Source organism: Rhododendron vialii, chromosome 10a, assembly GCF_030253575.1.
Source record: "Rhododendron vialii isolate Sample 1 chromosome 10a, ASM3025357v1".
Taxonomy (NCBI): domain Eukaryota; kingdom Viridiplantae; phylum Streptophyta; class Magnoliopsida; order Ericales; family Ericaceae; genus Rhododendron; species Rhododendron vialii.
Window position 1 is genome coordinate 14988121 of NC_080566.1, and position 17404 is coordinate 15005524.

At 38.5% G+C, this 17404-nt stretch overlaps 1 protein-coding gene, 1 long non-coding RNA gene and 1 pseudogene across 2 annotated transcripts; 2 read left to right on the forward strand and 1 right to left on the reverse strand.

Annotated features, from left to right (window-relative positions):
- LOC131302930 (uncharacterized) lies at positions 1-1167 on the forward strand. The gene is made up of 2 exons (XM_058329722.1): positions 1-541; positions 841-1167. Exons 1-2 carry the CDS (start codon positions 1-3, stop codon positions 873-875), a joined length of 576 nt encoding a protein of 191 aa, XP_058185705.1. The 3' UTR covers positions 876-1167.
- Positions 1168-6908: 5741 nt separating this feature from the next.
- On the forward strand, positions 6909-17117 carry LOC131302932 (cytochrome P450 81Q32-like; annotated as a pseudogene).
- On the reverse strand, positions 10336-16112 carry LOC131304365 (uncharacterized). The gene is made up of 3 exons (XR_009192386.1): positions 15680-16112; positions 14346-14532; positions 10336-10400 (listed from the first exon to the last, which is right to left on the reverse strand). It is a non-coding gene; the product is annotated as an uncharacterized LOC131304365 (long non-coding RNA).
- Positions 17118-17404: the final 287 nt, after the last annotated feature.

A 17404-nucleotide genomic window follows, 5' to 3' on the forward strand; every position in this document is an offset into this window, starting at 1 on the left:
ATGGATCCGCTTCCCGACCTTGGAAAGGTTCATGGCTTGTTAATCGCGGAAGAACACACCAAAAATCCACAACCTATCATCACCACTCAGCCCATTCAAGAAGACTCGGCCCTGGTGAGTCACAGGTTCCAAACTCAACACAATCAACCCAAAATCAACAGTGGACAAAACCGAAATCCACCAGGGCCACGTTTTTTTCCGCCACCACAGCAGTCTCCATCCCGACGACAACCACAACAATTCCCTTCGCCTGCCAATCCACCACGCCAACTGCACCATGCTCAGCCTGATACTTCATCCCGACCCAACAAAGACCCGAACGCTCACTGCACTCATTGCAACCGTGCAGGTCATTATAAGTCGGGCTGTTTTAAACTTATTGGGTATCCAGAATGGTTCTTCAATCGCCTCCCCAACCAATCCTCTGCCCAGTCCAATTATGCAGCGCAAACACCGGACATGGATTTCACTCCACGCTTGAGCCCCGCCGAGGCGTCCCAAGCCTATGGCTTTTACGATAATCCATCTGCTTTTTTCACTGGTAACACCCATTTATTTTCAAATGATTGGATTATTGATAGCGGTGCGTCCTCTCACGTGACGCCTCACTTATCACTTTTTACTTCTTATACAGCTACTAATAATATTTTGCCAGTTCGTTCTGCTTCTGGATCCACTCATGCCATCTCTCATATCGGAAAAATAATAGTCACCCCGTCTATCACCCTCTTTGATGTCTCGCATGTTCCTAGTTTTCGTTTTAATTTGTTATCTGTACAAAAGTTATGCCATGATCTTAAGTGTGTTGTTTTTTTCTTTCCTAAATTCTGTCTCTTTCAGGACCTCAAATCGAAGACTGTGATTGGAGCGGGTGAGGCACGCAATGGCTTATACTACCTCCGCACTTCTTCCTCTGCTGCCCTCACATCCCCAACCGATGACCCTACCCTATGGCACCAAAGATTAGGCCATCCAGCCTCTGCTAGCTTACCTTCCTTTTTACATTGTCGTTCCCCTAATAAAAATTCCCCTTGTGATGCTTGTTTGCGTGGCAAACATACTAGACTACCTTTTCAATTAAATTTCAATAAAAGTGTCGTCCCTTTTTCTCGTATTTTTGTTGACATTTGGGGTGGCTATCATACTCCTTCTACTTGTGGGGCTCGTTATTTTCTAACTATAGTTGATGATTGCACGCGTACTACTTGGGTGTATTTATTGCGTTACAAATCGGATGCCCTTTCCAAAATTCAATTTTTTATCAACATGGTCCAAACACAATTCAACACAAAAGTTAAATTTTTTCGTTCAGATAATGGTTCTGAATTTTTATCCCGTCCTGTTCAAAAATTATTTCATGACCATGGCATTTTACAAGAGTTAACATGTGTTGATACCCCTCAACAAAATGGGGTTGCTGAACGTAAACATCGTCACATCTTAAATGTGGCCCGTTGCCTACGCTTCCAAGCCCACCTTCCCATCAAATTTTGGGGTGAGTGCATTTTAACAGCAGTTTATCTCATTAATCGCACTCCCTCACAAACATTGAAAAATGCCTCCCCGTATGAATGTCTTTTTCGTCGCACCCCCAATTATAAATTCTTGCGTGTTTTTGGATGTCTTTGCTATGCCCAGACATCCCGTGTCAACCGTGACAAATTTCAACCCCGCGGCGTCCCTTGTGTGTTTTTGGGATATCCTCCCCGCCACAGTGGATACCGCCTTTTTAACCTCGACACAAACACTTTTTTTATCTCTCGGGACGTCACTTTTTTTGAGAATATTTTTCCCTTTCATACCCAAAGCCCTCATTATATTCCACCCCCTGCTAACCCATCCCCCAGTCACACTGACTTATACCCGACCGAACCCCTTCACTATCTTGACCCACCCCATCTCAATCCAACTGACAACCCCTCTCCTACATCAAACCCCGATCCCCCTCCCCCACCCACCCAACCGCCAGCTCCACCTCCTCCTACCCCACCACCCGAGCCATCTCCCAATCTGGAACCGACACCCCCAGCCGCCCCCTCTCGGCCTTCACGAGCCCATCGGCCTCCAGGCTACCTCCGGGACTACCTTTGCCCTACCCTTCCATCTGACACTGTTGCCTCCCCCGATGCTCTGCTCCAGTCTTCAGGTACGGTCTATCCACTCACTCAGTTCATTTCCTATTCCAATCTTTCCCCCTCCCACTTTGCTTTTCTTTCGGCCTTATCTCATTCGCATGATCCTACTTCCTATAGTCAAGCCATCCACCACACCCAATGGCGTGGTGCTATTTCTCACGAACTGAAGGCACTAGAAAACAACAAAACATGGGTCCTTCGTTCTCTTCCTCCTGGCAAAAAACCAATCGGTTGTAAATGGGTTTTAAAACTAAACTAAAAGCAGATGGATCCGTAGAACGATACAAAGCACGTTTGGTCGCCAAAGGCTATACTCAAGTTGAGGGGTTGGATTACCATGACACTTTTGCTCCCGTTGCAAAGTTGGTCACTGTTCGTTGTGTACTCGCTGTTGCAGCTACTCGCAACTGGCACTTGCACCAATTAGATGTTAACAATGCTTTTTTACATGGTGACCTCGATGAAGAAGTTTACATGTCTCTTCCTCCGGGATATGGCCGAAAGGGGGAGACGCGTGTTTGTCACTTACAGAAATCCCTCTATGGCCTCAAACAGGCCTCTCGCAATTGGTACTCTAAGCTGTCTGCTGTTCTTCTCTCTGACGGATTTCGACAATCCCAAGCTGACCACTCCCTTTTTACTCGGCAAACTGGTTCTACAATTCTTATTGTTCTCGTTTATGTTGATGATTTACTTGTTACAGGCAACGATTTAGCATCTATTCGCCGCTTACAGGGATTCTTGTCGAGTAAATTTCAGTTAAAGGATCTTGGCAAACTCAAGTATTTTTTGGGCATTGAAGTGGCTCGCTCCACCGCGGGTATTTTCATTAATCAGCGCAAATATATTCTTGACATCCTCGCTGATGCTGGCCAAACAGGATGTCGTCCAGCCTCTTCCCCGATGGAGCAACATCTTAAACTCACGGCTGATAGTGGTGAACCAATTTCTGATCCGAGTTCTTATCGCAGGCTTATTGGACGACTGATATATCTCACCATCTCTCGCCCAGATATCACTTTCGCTGTTAATCTCCTCAGTCAATTCATGCATGTCCCTCGGGTCCCGCATTTGGAAGCTGCTACTCGTATTCTTCGCTACCTCAAGGGCTCTGTCTCTCATGGCTTACTATTTCCTACCCGTTCGGACCTCCAACTCACTGGCTACACTGACTCGGATTGGGCCAGTTGTCCTATGACTCGGCGCTCCACTACGGGTTATTTCATCACCCTTGGAGGTAGCCCCGTCTCTTGGCGCACAAAAAAGCAAAGTGTTGTCTCCTGCTCTTCCGCTGAAGCTGAATATCGGGCCATGGCTTCCACCACTTGCGAATTACTATGGCTCAAAACTTTACTCTGTGATTTAGCAGTCCCTCTTTCATTGCCAATCAAGCTATATTGTGACAACCAGGCAGCCTTACACATTGCCCAAAACCCAGTATTCCATGAGCGCTCCAAGCACATTGAGATCGACTGCCACCTTGTCCGTGAACGAGTACAACAAGGCCTGCTTCAGCTCCATCACATTGCCTCAGCTAACCAACTAGCAGATGTTTTTACCAAAGCTTTGGGTGTTGACCACTTTCGTCTCCTGACATCCAAGCTGGGCATTACGTCCCTCCATGCTCCATCTTGAGGGGGAGTATTAGCGGACCGAATCAATTGAGATCCGTCAGAATAATTATAGGAGCAATCTCTTCCCATAATTCTAGGATTATTATTCTGTTTCCATAATTATTGTTTCCTAGTTGGTTGTATTCTTTTCCTATATATGTGTGGCTGTGTTCCACCAATTAATCAATGAGAATCAATCATATTTATCACAAAGCACCTCTTATCAGAGTTAAGGTGATTTTTGAACACCCTACAAAAAAATTTCTGGAGCCACCACTAATGCTGCCACCATGAGTTCTCAAAAAGTAGTGTAGAGATAAAATTGTAGATTAGAGTTCTTATAATTTTGACCCCACTTTTTTCAATTAACAGATTACAATTAAGTAGAATACATAAAGGGCAAAACTGCCAAACTTCTGAAAAGTTCATGGCACTTACGAATTGGGTCGTAGCCACCCTATATTCAATCTAGTTCCATAATTTCTCATTTGACAAGAAGCTAAACCAACCCAAAATTTTGAAACGAAGTAACGACCCAATCAATTTGAAATGGAGAAAAATATGTCTTCTTTTGATGATGTTTTGAAAATTTTTGGTTTTGATTTTTGGGATAATAAGCACCTTTACAGCCATTGGATCGAATTTTCAAAAGACTATCTCCGTCCGATCGAGAACAAACTTCCTAAAATAAATCTCCTAATCTTATGATTTGTAAATTCTTTCAATTGATTGCTTTTAGATTGTTTCCTTAAAAGGTTTGATTATCTTTTTGAATTTATATCAACCCAATAATTGATTTCCCTCTAAAGTTGATTTTCTTACATTTAATTCAATATTTACTTTTAAGTTGTTTCTTTTTAGGTTGATTTTCTTACATTCAAAAAGGAAACAATCCTTTTTAGATTCATATACGAAAAGGAAACAACCCTTTTCCTTTAATAATTAACATCGGAAATGACACTCATACAATCGTTGTGTGTGTTGTGTAATCAATTCTGACCATTCAGATGTATTTGGACGCTTTAGATTTTAAAAAAACTCTTCCAATGAAAAGTTTAACTCTTCTAAGGAAAAGTTTGAACAAATCTTGACCATTTATTACAACAATGAACGGATGAAGATTGGTTGTGTTTGATGTTTTGCACAACCGTTGTGCATGTAGCATCTTTGAATTAACATTCACATATGTGTTTCTTGTGGGGGGGGGGGGGGGGGGGGGGGGGGAGAACCTATATTTTCCTTAATAATCTATGGTGAACTTAGGTTTTCCTTTTATAAGCATACACACAATTATTCTAATTCATCAGCCTCTCCAAGAAGAGGAGAAATCAATTTTGCTTCATACCTTTATTGGAGAAAGAAAGAGGTTCATAATCTATGCTAAATGTAAATAGACGAGATCCTTGATTATGGTAACTTATTTTCGTCACCATTTTACTTTAGAGAATTCTTACTCATTTAGTTATTATTCTTCTTATGTTTTTGTGTTGTTCATGTTTTTAATTTTGCTATTTGAAGAAGTAGGTACGCGTTTAAAAGTGATGAAAACAGTTAAAGACAAACTATTTGAATTATGATCCTTTTGTAGAATAGAACCTCCTATGTGGAGCACTCCTTTTAGCTATATTTGTGTATGTATTTGATTCTATTAGTTACTAGCTTTTATGTCATGTTTGAACATGGATCTTATGAATGCAACATGATATTGGGTTAGAATTTGTTGGCTCGAATCTATGTGATTTGGATGATCATTGGTAATGTCATACGCACAGCACGGATTAGATGTTATTCTTCTCATTAGAAAATTGAAAATAGCAATGAACAATCAAAAAAAAAAGTGTGTTTCTGTTCATTTTGTGTTCAAAACGCGTTGCTTCGTGCCATTTACCATGGGCAATCCCTAGTTGTCATAAATAGGAGAGGAATAAAATTGTGTACTTCAAAATTTGAGTTAAATTTTTTGACTAACATGAGTAACTTTTGTGAGTAAAGCTCAATTCCGCACTCCCTCTGTCCCGTAAAGTTCTACGAAAATACGTGCAATTTTCAAACATTAAAATAATACACTTACCGAAATAATTATTGTTCAATATAGATCTTGTTCTATAGAATTCGATGAGATCTTTTGAACGATGCAAAAAAAAATATCAAAAAATTATTTTAGTTACTCCCTCTATCCCAAATTGTTGGTCCCTCTTTATATTTTGGAATGTCCCAAAATAAATGTTCACTTTCCATATATAAATGACCAATAAACTTTAAGAAGATTCTTGTTTTGCTCTCTCTTTCTCTACCATTTCTTAAAGGCTGCTGATTTTGTCACTCCCTTTTTTGTTAACGTCACTTCTCTGCAAGTGTATTTTTGCACCAGTATTTTTGGTGCAAAAATACACTTGCAGAGGAGTGACATTAACAAAAAAGGGAGTGACAAAATCATTTTCCTTTTTAAAACGAATTGTACTGTTGTACGGTAAAGAATGAGCAATTTAAAAAAGTCAAGTATAAAGCAATTATACTGTTGTACTGTACTTAATAAGCTGGTAATCCAAAAGGGACAAGCAATATGGGACAGTGGGAGTAAAATGCTAGGTTTGCGTATTTTTTCATCTTTAGTTAATTTTTTTAACATTTTAACAAACTTTTCGACTTTTCAAATAAAAGTACCCTATATACATCCAAAAAGAAAAAGAAATTAGAATTTTTGATTTAAAAAATCACTAAAAACAAAAAAACACAAATGATGAAACATTCAAAAATAAATGTGGAGACTATTTCTGGAATGGGACCAAACAAAGTGATTAACTTTGAGTTTGGAGGGAGGGAGTAATGTTTGAGTCAATGATCCAAGTGAGTTTTCAATGTTTTTACTCAATTTTCAAAGTTAAGTAAAACAAAAATAATGAGGGTTGGAGAAACTCAATCGTCGCCTTAAGATTGGCCATAGTCCAATCGATTGAGGAGGACAGGACAGCCAATAACTGAGCTGGAGGTGGGGATATAGATTTCATTAAAAAATATTCTTCCTTTGATCTCCGCAGAATACCGGACTAACATTAAACAAAGCCAAAAACTCTTAATTTCATTTTGCTGACACTTCACCATGCATCCACTCGTCCCACTAGATGGCTTATCCTCAAAAAAACACCCTTCATGCATATTATCAACTTCAAGCAGTACTGCCAAACATGGAACTCACCCTCTCATACATCTCCCTCTCCGTTTTCCTCCTCCTCATTGCTTTCATATTTCTGTCACAAAAACCCCACGGCCGCCGCAACCTTCCTCCAAGCCCTCCCTCCCTTCCCTTCATCGGCCACCTCCACCTCCTCAAAGTACCCATCCACCGAAACTTCTTCAAACTCTCACAAACCCTCGGCCCCATCTTCTCCCTCCGCCTCGGGTCCCAACTTGTCGTAGTCATTTCCTCTTCGTCCATTTCCGAAGAGTGCTTCACCAAAAACGACATCGTCCTAGCCAACCGTCTTAAGGTTCATAATCGGAAAATACTTTGGGTACAACTACACCACTATCGTCACCTCCCGGTACGGCGACCACTGGCGCAACCTCTGCCGCCTCACGTCCCTCGAGATCTTCTCTACCATCCGCCTCAACGCCTTCCTATCTATCCGACAAGACGAAATTAGGCTACTACTCTGCCGGTTGTACCAGAAATCATCTATCGATTTTGCAAAGGTCGAAATGAAGTCAAAGCTCTCTGGGCTGACGTTTGAGAATAATCGCCGGGAAACGGTATTACAATGACGATTTGGAGGATTCATTGGAGGCGGATGAGTTTCGGAAGCTCATAGGGGAGGCGCTTTCATACAGCGGAGCATCGAACCCCGCCGATTTCTTGCCTGTTTTACGATGGATTGATTATAAGGGTTATGAAAAGAATTTGATAAAAATTCATAAGAGATGGGATGCCCTTTCGCAAGGGTTGATCGATGAGCATAGGAGGGGTAAAAGTAAGAATACGATGATTGGTCATTTGCTTTCATTGCAAGAATCAGAGCCAGAGCACTATTCAGATGCAATTATCAAAGGGCTTAGCACTGTAAGTGTAACTCTCCGGCCTTTATTCTTTTTCCATCTTTGAGAAAAATATTTTACTCTCTGCACGTTTTTAATACATTACAACAAAAAAATACATTCGGTGACATGTAAAAATGTCACAAAAAGTTCAAATTTTGTCACCTATTATCTTTGGTGACACAAGAAGAGATGTCATTGTATCCATGACACTGCCAGTCAAGGGTGAAAAAATTGTGTAGTTATCACGCAATGTTGTCAACGGTGACAAGAATTTAGTGTCACCGAAGACAGATTTTCCGTAACACAATTGTTGTCGAAAATAACAGTGATAACAATATAGTATCACGAAACAGGGAATTTTTGAGACAGTATTTTTGGGGCCAGAGCATCTATAGCAGCCATAGTTGTCGCAAATCGGGCAAAAAAATCAGATAGTAAAGCAATCTGTACAATGAAAATTGCTCGGACAAACTACTTTTTGATATTTTTTTTGATGATTTCTCGCGAGAACCTTTAAAATCACGTTCTGAACACATTAAATAGTTCAGATCATAAAAATTTGATTGAAAAGGAGGAGGTCTGTATTTTATTAAAATAAGTTATCCCTTATAGGATCCGTGGGGTGTGTGTGTGTGTGTGTGTATAAAACATATCAGCCCCCTTTTTGTAAGGGAGTCCTTACTTAGCTTAAGGACTTCACTTTTTTATGATTCAAACCGTTCAAGATATTCAAAACGTGATTTTAAAGATCTACGCGAGAAATCAGCTAAAAATATGGCTAGAAAGTGCTTGATCCAAACTGTTTGTCATAAAAACAGTTATCTGAAAAATGCCAACACTACAAGAAAATTCACATTTTACAGCGTTTGGAAAACGCTATTAAATGATATATACAGCGTTTTTCCAAACGCTGTATTAGCCAATGTTGTTAAAAGTCTTAGACTTAAGACAGCGTTTTTGAAACGCTATAGAATGTAAACTTTAGACAGCGTTTAAAAAACGCTATAGAATGTGAAGTTTCTACAGCGTTTTTAAAACGCTATAAAATGTAAAGTTTCTACAACATTCTAAAAACGCTATAGAATGTAAAATTTCTACAGCGTTTTAAAAACGCTATATTAGCCAATTTTTTGCATTTTTTAAAAAAAAATTCTATAAATACTAATATATTAGCATTTTCAAATAAGATCATGGTAATTTCATTTAAGAAACAAAAATGATTTATTACATTCGACACCAACTATATCCAAATATCAATATACAATAAACAATTCAACCATTGAATAAAGATTCATTACATTAACTTGGAAAACAATTTCCCAACAAAAACTACTTAAAAAACCCCGACTAATTGGACTCATTGAAAAACAACTAATGTAATTCTACTTTGCTGAAAATGTGCCAAACATCTTATTCAGCAGATTTTCTTTACTTGAAGCTTACTTCTTTGCCGAGCTTATACCTTTTCTGCTCCCAAAGCCATCCACATAAATGGGCTACTTGAAACCCTCCAAAATATGAGAAACATGCACGTAGGTTGAAGTTGTATCAGAAGTTGTAGCAGCAAAAGTCATCCCCAAAAAGATGTAGCACGTAGTAGAAGTCCGAAGAAAACCAATTGCAGCAAGAGCTATAATAGACATCCACACAAAGCAAACAAAAGCAGGCATCACCTTCTTCCAATTCCTCCTCGCCTAGAAGATTAAAATTTGGCTGTCTGCATTTAGGGGGAAAAAAAAAAAAGGAGCTTAAGTGTCAAATTATGTAACAAGGTCCGGGGTTAAAAAGAAACTTATAACAATACTAAGCAAAAGAAACTAATGACAAACAATATGGCTCAATTTGGATAGATGTGAATTTTCAATGAAGAGCTTTACATAATTATTTGACAGGAATAGGAGACTCAACAACATCATAAAATGGAAATAGCTCGAGTTTAGAATTGATAGTCTGCATGGCAACTTTAATATTAAGTTTGAGAGCTCTATCTAAAACAGTATACCAACTTTCAATAACAAATAATATGTCCATTCCACAAACAGGATTACTTGGATATAATTATTAAAGTGAATTACAAAAAACCAGTAGGAGTCTAGGATATAATTGCTGAGGTTTCCGAAATACCAAAAGGGAGTCCCAAGTAACATACACTAAGAAGTTACCATATTCAAGAAGCATAATTCCAAGTAGATCCATTGCAAACTCACCATTTCCAATGATCTTGCAAAAGAGAGCAGATAGGTGCACCATGTTACTTAGGGTGTTCTTAAAATTATGAGAATCATATGTGACTAATTCATATCACCATAAATTTAACTGTAACCTTCCTCGCCTTGTCGACAACAAAACAGTAGATTGGAAGTGATAATTGAAGGTGGCAAAACTACCATTAGAGCATGAGTAATCAATTAGAGAAGAGCTCTCATACATACCTTCCAGGAACTATCAACATCAGGGAATAGGTTTGCATCTGAATAACCACCACCTATGAGCCAGAAACAAGATTCATTAAGTATAACCATATAACTAAATTTAGCTAGGACAAAATGTAAAAATCTCAAGTAGTACCTGAGATAGAATCAAGTGCTAACAAGTCATAATCTGAAACAACACCAACCTGCAGCCACAATATTCGTTTTTGTCACTAAATAATTATAAGGATCTCATGCAGGGAGCGGAAATACGTTGAGAAAGAATAAAAAAGAAAGAAAGGAAAATGGAGAATCAGCACACGGTACTAATATCAGAGTAGCATCTGAAACCTACAAAACAAAAACAAAAACACCAGGACATCCTCAAAGGAAAAAGATATTGTCTCCTAACAATCCCAAAGACTTGTTCCACAAAGACTACCATAAATTAGGTATTCATAAATTTGGACTCAGCGCTGTACAGCAATACATCACAAAAGTGACCAAACCTCCATCAATCTAGTTACTCAACCTCCATCAATCTAGTTACTCATCCCTTACTCAACCTCCATGCATCAATCTAGTTATTCATCCCTAGATAGCATCGTTGGTGCACAATCCTGAATTGCATGTGATCAATTACGTACTTAATATTCCGCACTTGAGAATCACTAACAGTGGATTCTTCTTTGCGGTACACAACTCCAGACAAGAATGAAGGTAATTAAGAACTCAGCAGTAATTTGTTGTTAAATTTAGCAAAACAAACTCCTAACCTCTTACATCAATTGATTCAAGTTGAAATTGACAGAAAATCAAGATTAGCAGTCATTGATTCAAGTTGCAATTGTTAGAATAAGAAAAGCAAAATTAGGAGGATTCCATTACAATGTCAGCATCTACGTCAATCAAGCAAATACTTAAGGTGCTAACCAAGCTAAATGGATTTTGTATTTACCACAATGCTTTTTTTTTAAAAGATATTTTAAATGAAGTCATCATCTTTCTAATAATATATGCAATAGTCATAGTATTGCATCAAAAGAGCCTCTTTTGTGTATAGCCCCATTTTCTAAAACAGTCCCAAGTAAAATGAAGAAACAGTTCAAATGGTTTTCCTTTTTCAAAACTAAACTTTGCCTCATCATTTACTAGCACTGGCTCCCGCTTTGAAGGACCATCGGTGAACTGATACAAAGAAAGGGAGAAATCATGGGGAGTATAGATGCCCAGGTTTGCAAAAATCTAAGTGAACATACCTAGAGCATTACAGTCATATGCACCTATAATGATTGGGAAGTACAACAGTCTGGACTACCATGTGGACATAGGTCATATCCAGTAGATTTCTTAAAGCGGGGCAATAAGAAGAGGAGACCAGAGATGGAACCTCAAGAGTCAGAAATTTATGCCAATCCCCAATCATCGGGAACGATCTGTAGTAATGAATCAGAAATGATCTATAACTGCAAACACTATGAGTTAAAAATCCAACTGCGGCGCATATTTGTGCCTGTGTGCAAGACACAAACAAACATGTACTCATATGACCTATAAGACGAAGATACAAAATACAACAAATGTGTCTTGTATCAGTATAAGGATCTAATTACCGCCTCATCTTAAACTCAACCCCCAGTAAAACAATACCCTTATTTACTCCAAATATAGGTTGCATAAACAACATTATGCCAATCATTTCTCATCGTACTCCATAACATGAAGAATGCACACTGCGGCACCGCCAAAGAAATTATTATTGTAGTCATTGGACATGCCCCACAGCTTGGATACATAAAGGGACACTTGTCCTTCTTTCCCTCAGTTGTTCCAATTGCATAGCAGTTGCTTTAATAGTGAAAGTGTCAATGCTCTGTTAGGTGAAAATTCTGCTTGTGTTAGTCAAGCTAAGAGAGCATGAATTTCTTGAAAAAATACAAAAGAAGAAAAATACAAGAGCATAAATCTGGAGTGGACAACTCCCTTCAACAGCCACTCCAATTGAACGCCTCGAACCCCAAAGAAGAGACATCAAACACACTCGAATGAGTTCAAGCAGATACAGGGCGCACAATAGAGACTTAGAATCGACGACTCTGAACCCTAATTTGTAGAAAGGTCCCTAATTTTGCAGAAAGTTAACATGATAAAAGAGAAAATTGAGCCCAATAGAGACTGAAAACCTAAAATAGACTCAAGGATGATAGGAGTATGAGAGAAGGCCAATTCTTGCAGTTGGTTTTTATACATGCCTATATCTAATGTGCTACTATAAATTAGTATGTCAACTTGTTTTGTTCTCTTTCTCCTGATAATTGAAAAGCAAAAAAACAATAAAAACCATGGGTGATACAGACTCTTTTACTCTACAAAGAGGGACAGAGCAATTAAGGGGAATCTCCTCCTTCATTACGTTACAACAATTATGGCCCCAACTTGAGCAGATTCATTTGCTCCTTAGCTGGAAGCCTGGAACCACCCATGAAGCATTATGCAATCATTTATGAAGCACCAAAAAAACAAGCTAAATAAACTCTGCTGATGCAAAGAGACAAGTTTTAGAGAGAGCATTATTTGAAAGGTGATTAATCAATCTGAAGAACCTAAAATAGAAAATCACAAGGCCAAAGAATTTGTAGAAGTAGTCAGTTTTTGGCACTTGCAATAGGCATTAAGTATTCTGATACCGGCACAGACTAAGTAGAGTGAGAGAGAGAGAGATTACCATGTCTTCACTTGTGCTTGACACTTATAAGCTTGTAGTTAGATTGTAAAAGCTAGTAACTCCATTCAACTTCCATCAACTTTAAACAAAATAAATGTCAAGAGCTTAGTAAAACAGCCACACAGCAATACGACAATTACCGAACTAAGAAAACACTAAATAATTTACTCCTTTACACATCCAGTTGAAAAGCAATATGGAACCTATGAAGAGATTTCTAAGTATTGAGCACTTTGTAAAAAAAAAAACTTAATACCTAGGGAAAAGCTTTATTTGTTGTAGTAAGCAGCCATATGTACACAACAGAAGCATAAGAGTAATGAGGTTATCTATCATCACATAACTTGACATGTACACAACAGAAAGAAAGTTTTCATTTCAATTTTTCAACAGTCGTATACCCCTTGGGAGTGGCAAAAGTAATTTCCAAAGATGTCTAGTTAAACAGCTATGTCACAAGAATCGAATTGGCCCAAAGCATTCTTTTTATCGTTTTCTACCACGGTTTTCTCTAAGTCCACAGAGTTAAGTTGCACCCACTGGAATGCAATTTACCTTTCAAAGGATAAACAGGAACTAGTACCAAATCGGCCTCCGAAGATTTAGGAAAAACCTATAAGACGAAGGGCAAAACAAAACAACTAGGTTAAAACAGGCTTGGGTACTTTTGGGTCCTACTAGTACAAGCATGTTTGTTCTACAATCTTCCTTTTCTACCCAAATCAAAGAAGAAGCAAGACAAATGAAAGAAGCATGGCAAATCTCAAAATTACGTGTAGCACAAGGTGGAACTTGTACTGTATACCTAAACAACCTAAGGGTTTGAATGTTAAATTTTTTAACCAAAAAGTAGAAATAATTTTCAACTCTTATATATGCTCTCTAACAATAGTTTTATTTCAGTTGACAAATTATGAACTCATACTAAGAATGCTAAAAGCTAAGCACATACAGAAGACAAAGATCAATAGGTTAATAACCACCATCACAAGTCCACAATAGTGAAAAGAAAGTATTAATGTTAAGATCTATCAAGTCCTGCATAGGATGTATACGTTCCCTAACTTCCATTAAGGAGGTGTCACTATTTCATGAAGTGCTCAAGTCTAGAAGATGCTATAAAATAGTGGAACCTCACAGACTTAATAATACGAAGTTTTTGATTTCCATTTTTTTTTTCTCTAGACTCGAATGTAATTGGAACTAAAATGAGAAACACACCCACTTAGATCTAACAGATTGCAACAATTACAGCAACAGATTCTCTGATCCAAGCACAGAGAAAGCATTCACAACCCTTTGAACATTGAAGAAATAGCACAACTCTCAACCAAGTAGAACACTCACGGTGCTCTTGCACTTATAGGCAGCACCTACCAAAGAACAAAAGCAAGCATCAATTGCATAACCAAAGCATTTAACAAACCTCAAAGTTGAAGCAGTAAGAGCAAGCACAGTCATGAGAAAGTCGAACTGATGCAATGTGTATATTTTGTAGCCATGGGCAGCTCCTACGTACCCAGACCATCCACCATGGCAGTAAGATCAGTGCTATCACTTTCTTGATGCGAAAAATCTAGTGAAATCCCCTTCAATTTGGGACAGTAGAAAACCTACAATTTAGGACAATGGATGGGAAAAGTTAATCTAGTGCACCACATGATAGAATGCAGGCATATCAAAAGTAAAACCATGAACACACCATGATGGGTATAATAGAACTAACCATCTTAGAAAGACAGTGAAGGTCCAAATGCCAAAGTGTAGAAATACTTGATGAACAAAGATTGAAAACCCCAAGGTTAGAACAACCTTCCATCTTAAGGCTTGTAAGACATCTTTTCTCAGCAAACAGGGAACACTTGGATATAATAATTAAAGTGAGGAGTCTAGGATATAATTGCTGAGGTTTCTGAAATATCAAAAGGGAGTCCCAAGTAACATACACTAAGAAGTTACCATATTCATGAAGTGCAAAAGGCATCGACAAAGTACTTGTTCAACAATCTGCAGTAATGAGTCAGAAATTATCTATAACCGCAAACAACATAAATTGAAAATCCAGCTGCGGTGCATATTTGTGCATGTGTAAAAGACGTACCTTAAAATAAAAATCCAACATTAAAGAATTTCTCAATCAGCTAAGAACCTACCTTTACAAGTTTATACTCCCTCAACTCGAGCAACTACATACCGAAAACAACACAACCAAGCAATTTAATAGCACTTACCAGAATCTTGTTTATTACCTGTATATTGACAAAATCTCAATTTTCCTTTTTTTGTATTTGGCTGGAAATCACTACAGTCATTGTAATGCTCTCAACCTAGACATTCAGTGGAGTGTGGACCACTTCAAACCTTCTTTTTTTTCTTTTTTTTTTTTATAGTTGTTTCATAAAACCAAGGGTAGGAGACGACATTATTATTTATAATCAATTCTCCTCTATGCTCTGTAAACTATATATACAACCCCTAATTTGTAATAAACATTGCAGAATCAAAAGCCCCCAAAATCCAACCCCAAAATTGTTTAACTGTACATATAAGTCAGTCAAGTATTTAAGATAATCGTTCTCTAAGTGGCTGGGTTTGTACATGTTTGAAAGCTTCTCACTCCATTTCTGGGTTTGTGGCTGGGTTTTACATTTTTGTGCGATGGTTCAATCTGCTATTTTATGGCAGATTGAGAGAGAGAGAGAGAGAGGAACAAACCCATTTAGGTCAGATTTTTGGAAAAATAGAGGAGAAGGACCAAACCTTTGGGTGGGACACATAACGAAGTGGGTTATCGCCTCTTCAACCCCAACGAAAACGGCGATGCCCCTTATCTCTGAGAAAACGGTGTAGATTTCCGGCAACGGCAGAGTGGAGGTGGAGAGGGAGGAGACGGTAGTGGTTGAGATGCCGGAAGGGATCGATTTCTTGAGGTTGTTCGAGGATGAGATTGATAAGCTTAGGGCGCCATTTGTTCCCGCATTGATTGGAATTTTCATCGATTCTCCATTTACCCATACAGATAGATCGATCGATTCTCCATCTCCACTGAGAGAGAGAGAGAGAGGGTTTGAAATTGAAACAAGGAAGAGAGAGGGATTTCACACAAGTATATTGATTTTGGCGTCAAATATTTCCCCCAAAACAGAGACAGCTGGCGCCTTTCATGGGTGAACGCTATAATTGAGTGTAGTGGAACGCTATGAAAGTCCTTCCGCCCCGCTACAGTACCGCAAACGCTATAATAAAAACTGGCGCTTGAAGATGCAACTCTATTATAGCAATTTTTTTAAAACGCTGTTAACTTATGCTATAAAAACCCATTTTTGTTGTAGTGCAACAAATACACCACAAAGTCTCATGACAAATTCATCACAACCATAACCTCTAGAAATTAATCCAAAAAATAAAAAATCAGATCCTAGCTCACAATGATTTGAAAGTACCTCAAAATGCAAAAGCTTATCACAATGGGTTGTGTATGTAGTTTTATCGCACAATCTTTGTTTTCACTCCATTTCTATATATACAGTGCAGTCATGATAACCATGGTGTTATAACTTGAAATATGCAGGTTATGGTCTTCGCAGGGACAAACACATCTGCCATTACAATGGAATGGGCAATGTCTCTCTTGGTGAACCACCCACAAGTACCAGAGAAGGCTAGAAATGAGTTAGACACTAACATTGGCCAAGATCGCCTGCTTGATGAGCAAGATCTCTCCAAGTTGCCTTATCTTCAAGCTATAATATCCGAAACCTTTCGAATTTGTCCTGCGGCACCAATGCTTGTACCACACATGTCATCCGATGATTGTATCATTGGGGGATTCAACGTGCCACGGGACACAATCTTGTTGGTTAATGCATGGGCCATTCACAAAGACCCCAAGGTTTGGGATGACCCAGGTAGCTTTAAACCTGAAAGGTTTGAATGTAGGGAGGTGGAAGGACACAAGTTAATGCCATTTGGTTTCGGGAGGAGGGCATGTCCCGGGGCTGGTTTAGCACAACGTGTTGTGGGCTTGGCCTTGGGGTCATTGATCCAGTGCCTTGAGTGGGAAAGAGTTGGTGAGGATCTTGTTGATTTGGCTGAAGGAAAAGGCATTACAATGCCCAAAGCTGAGCCATTAGAAGCCATGTGCAAAGGACGTGACATCAAGAAGAAGGTTGTCTTAGATGGTGGAAATCATGCTTGAGTTATTTTTACATTTAGTAGAATGAATTTACGTTTTGTTGTAGTTCAGTTCATTTGTCTTGTTTTATACTCCCTCCGTCCATTTTTAAATGTCTCACTTCATAACTCCAACTTATTAAGAAAACATTATCATTACACCTTTCACATCAACTTTTACCTCTATTTTTCCTATTTACCATCTATTAAGACATCATCATTACACTTTTACTCACTCACTTTTCAAAATAGAATCTACTTTTAGAAGCAGAATGAAAAATGTACCAACTTTTACCCACTAATTTTACAAGA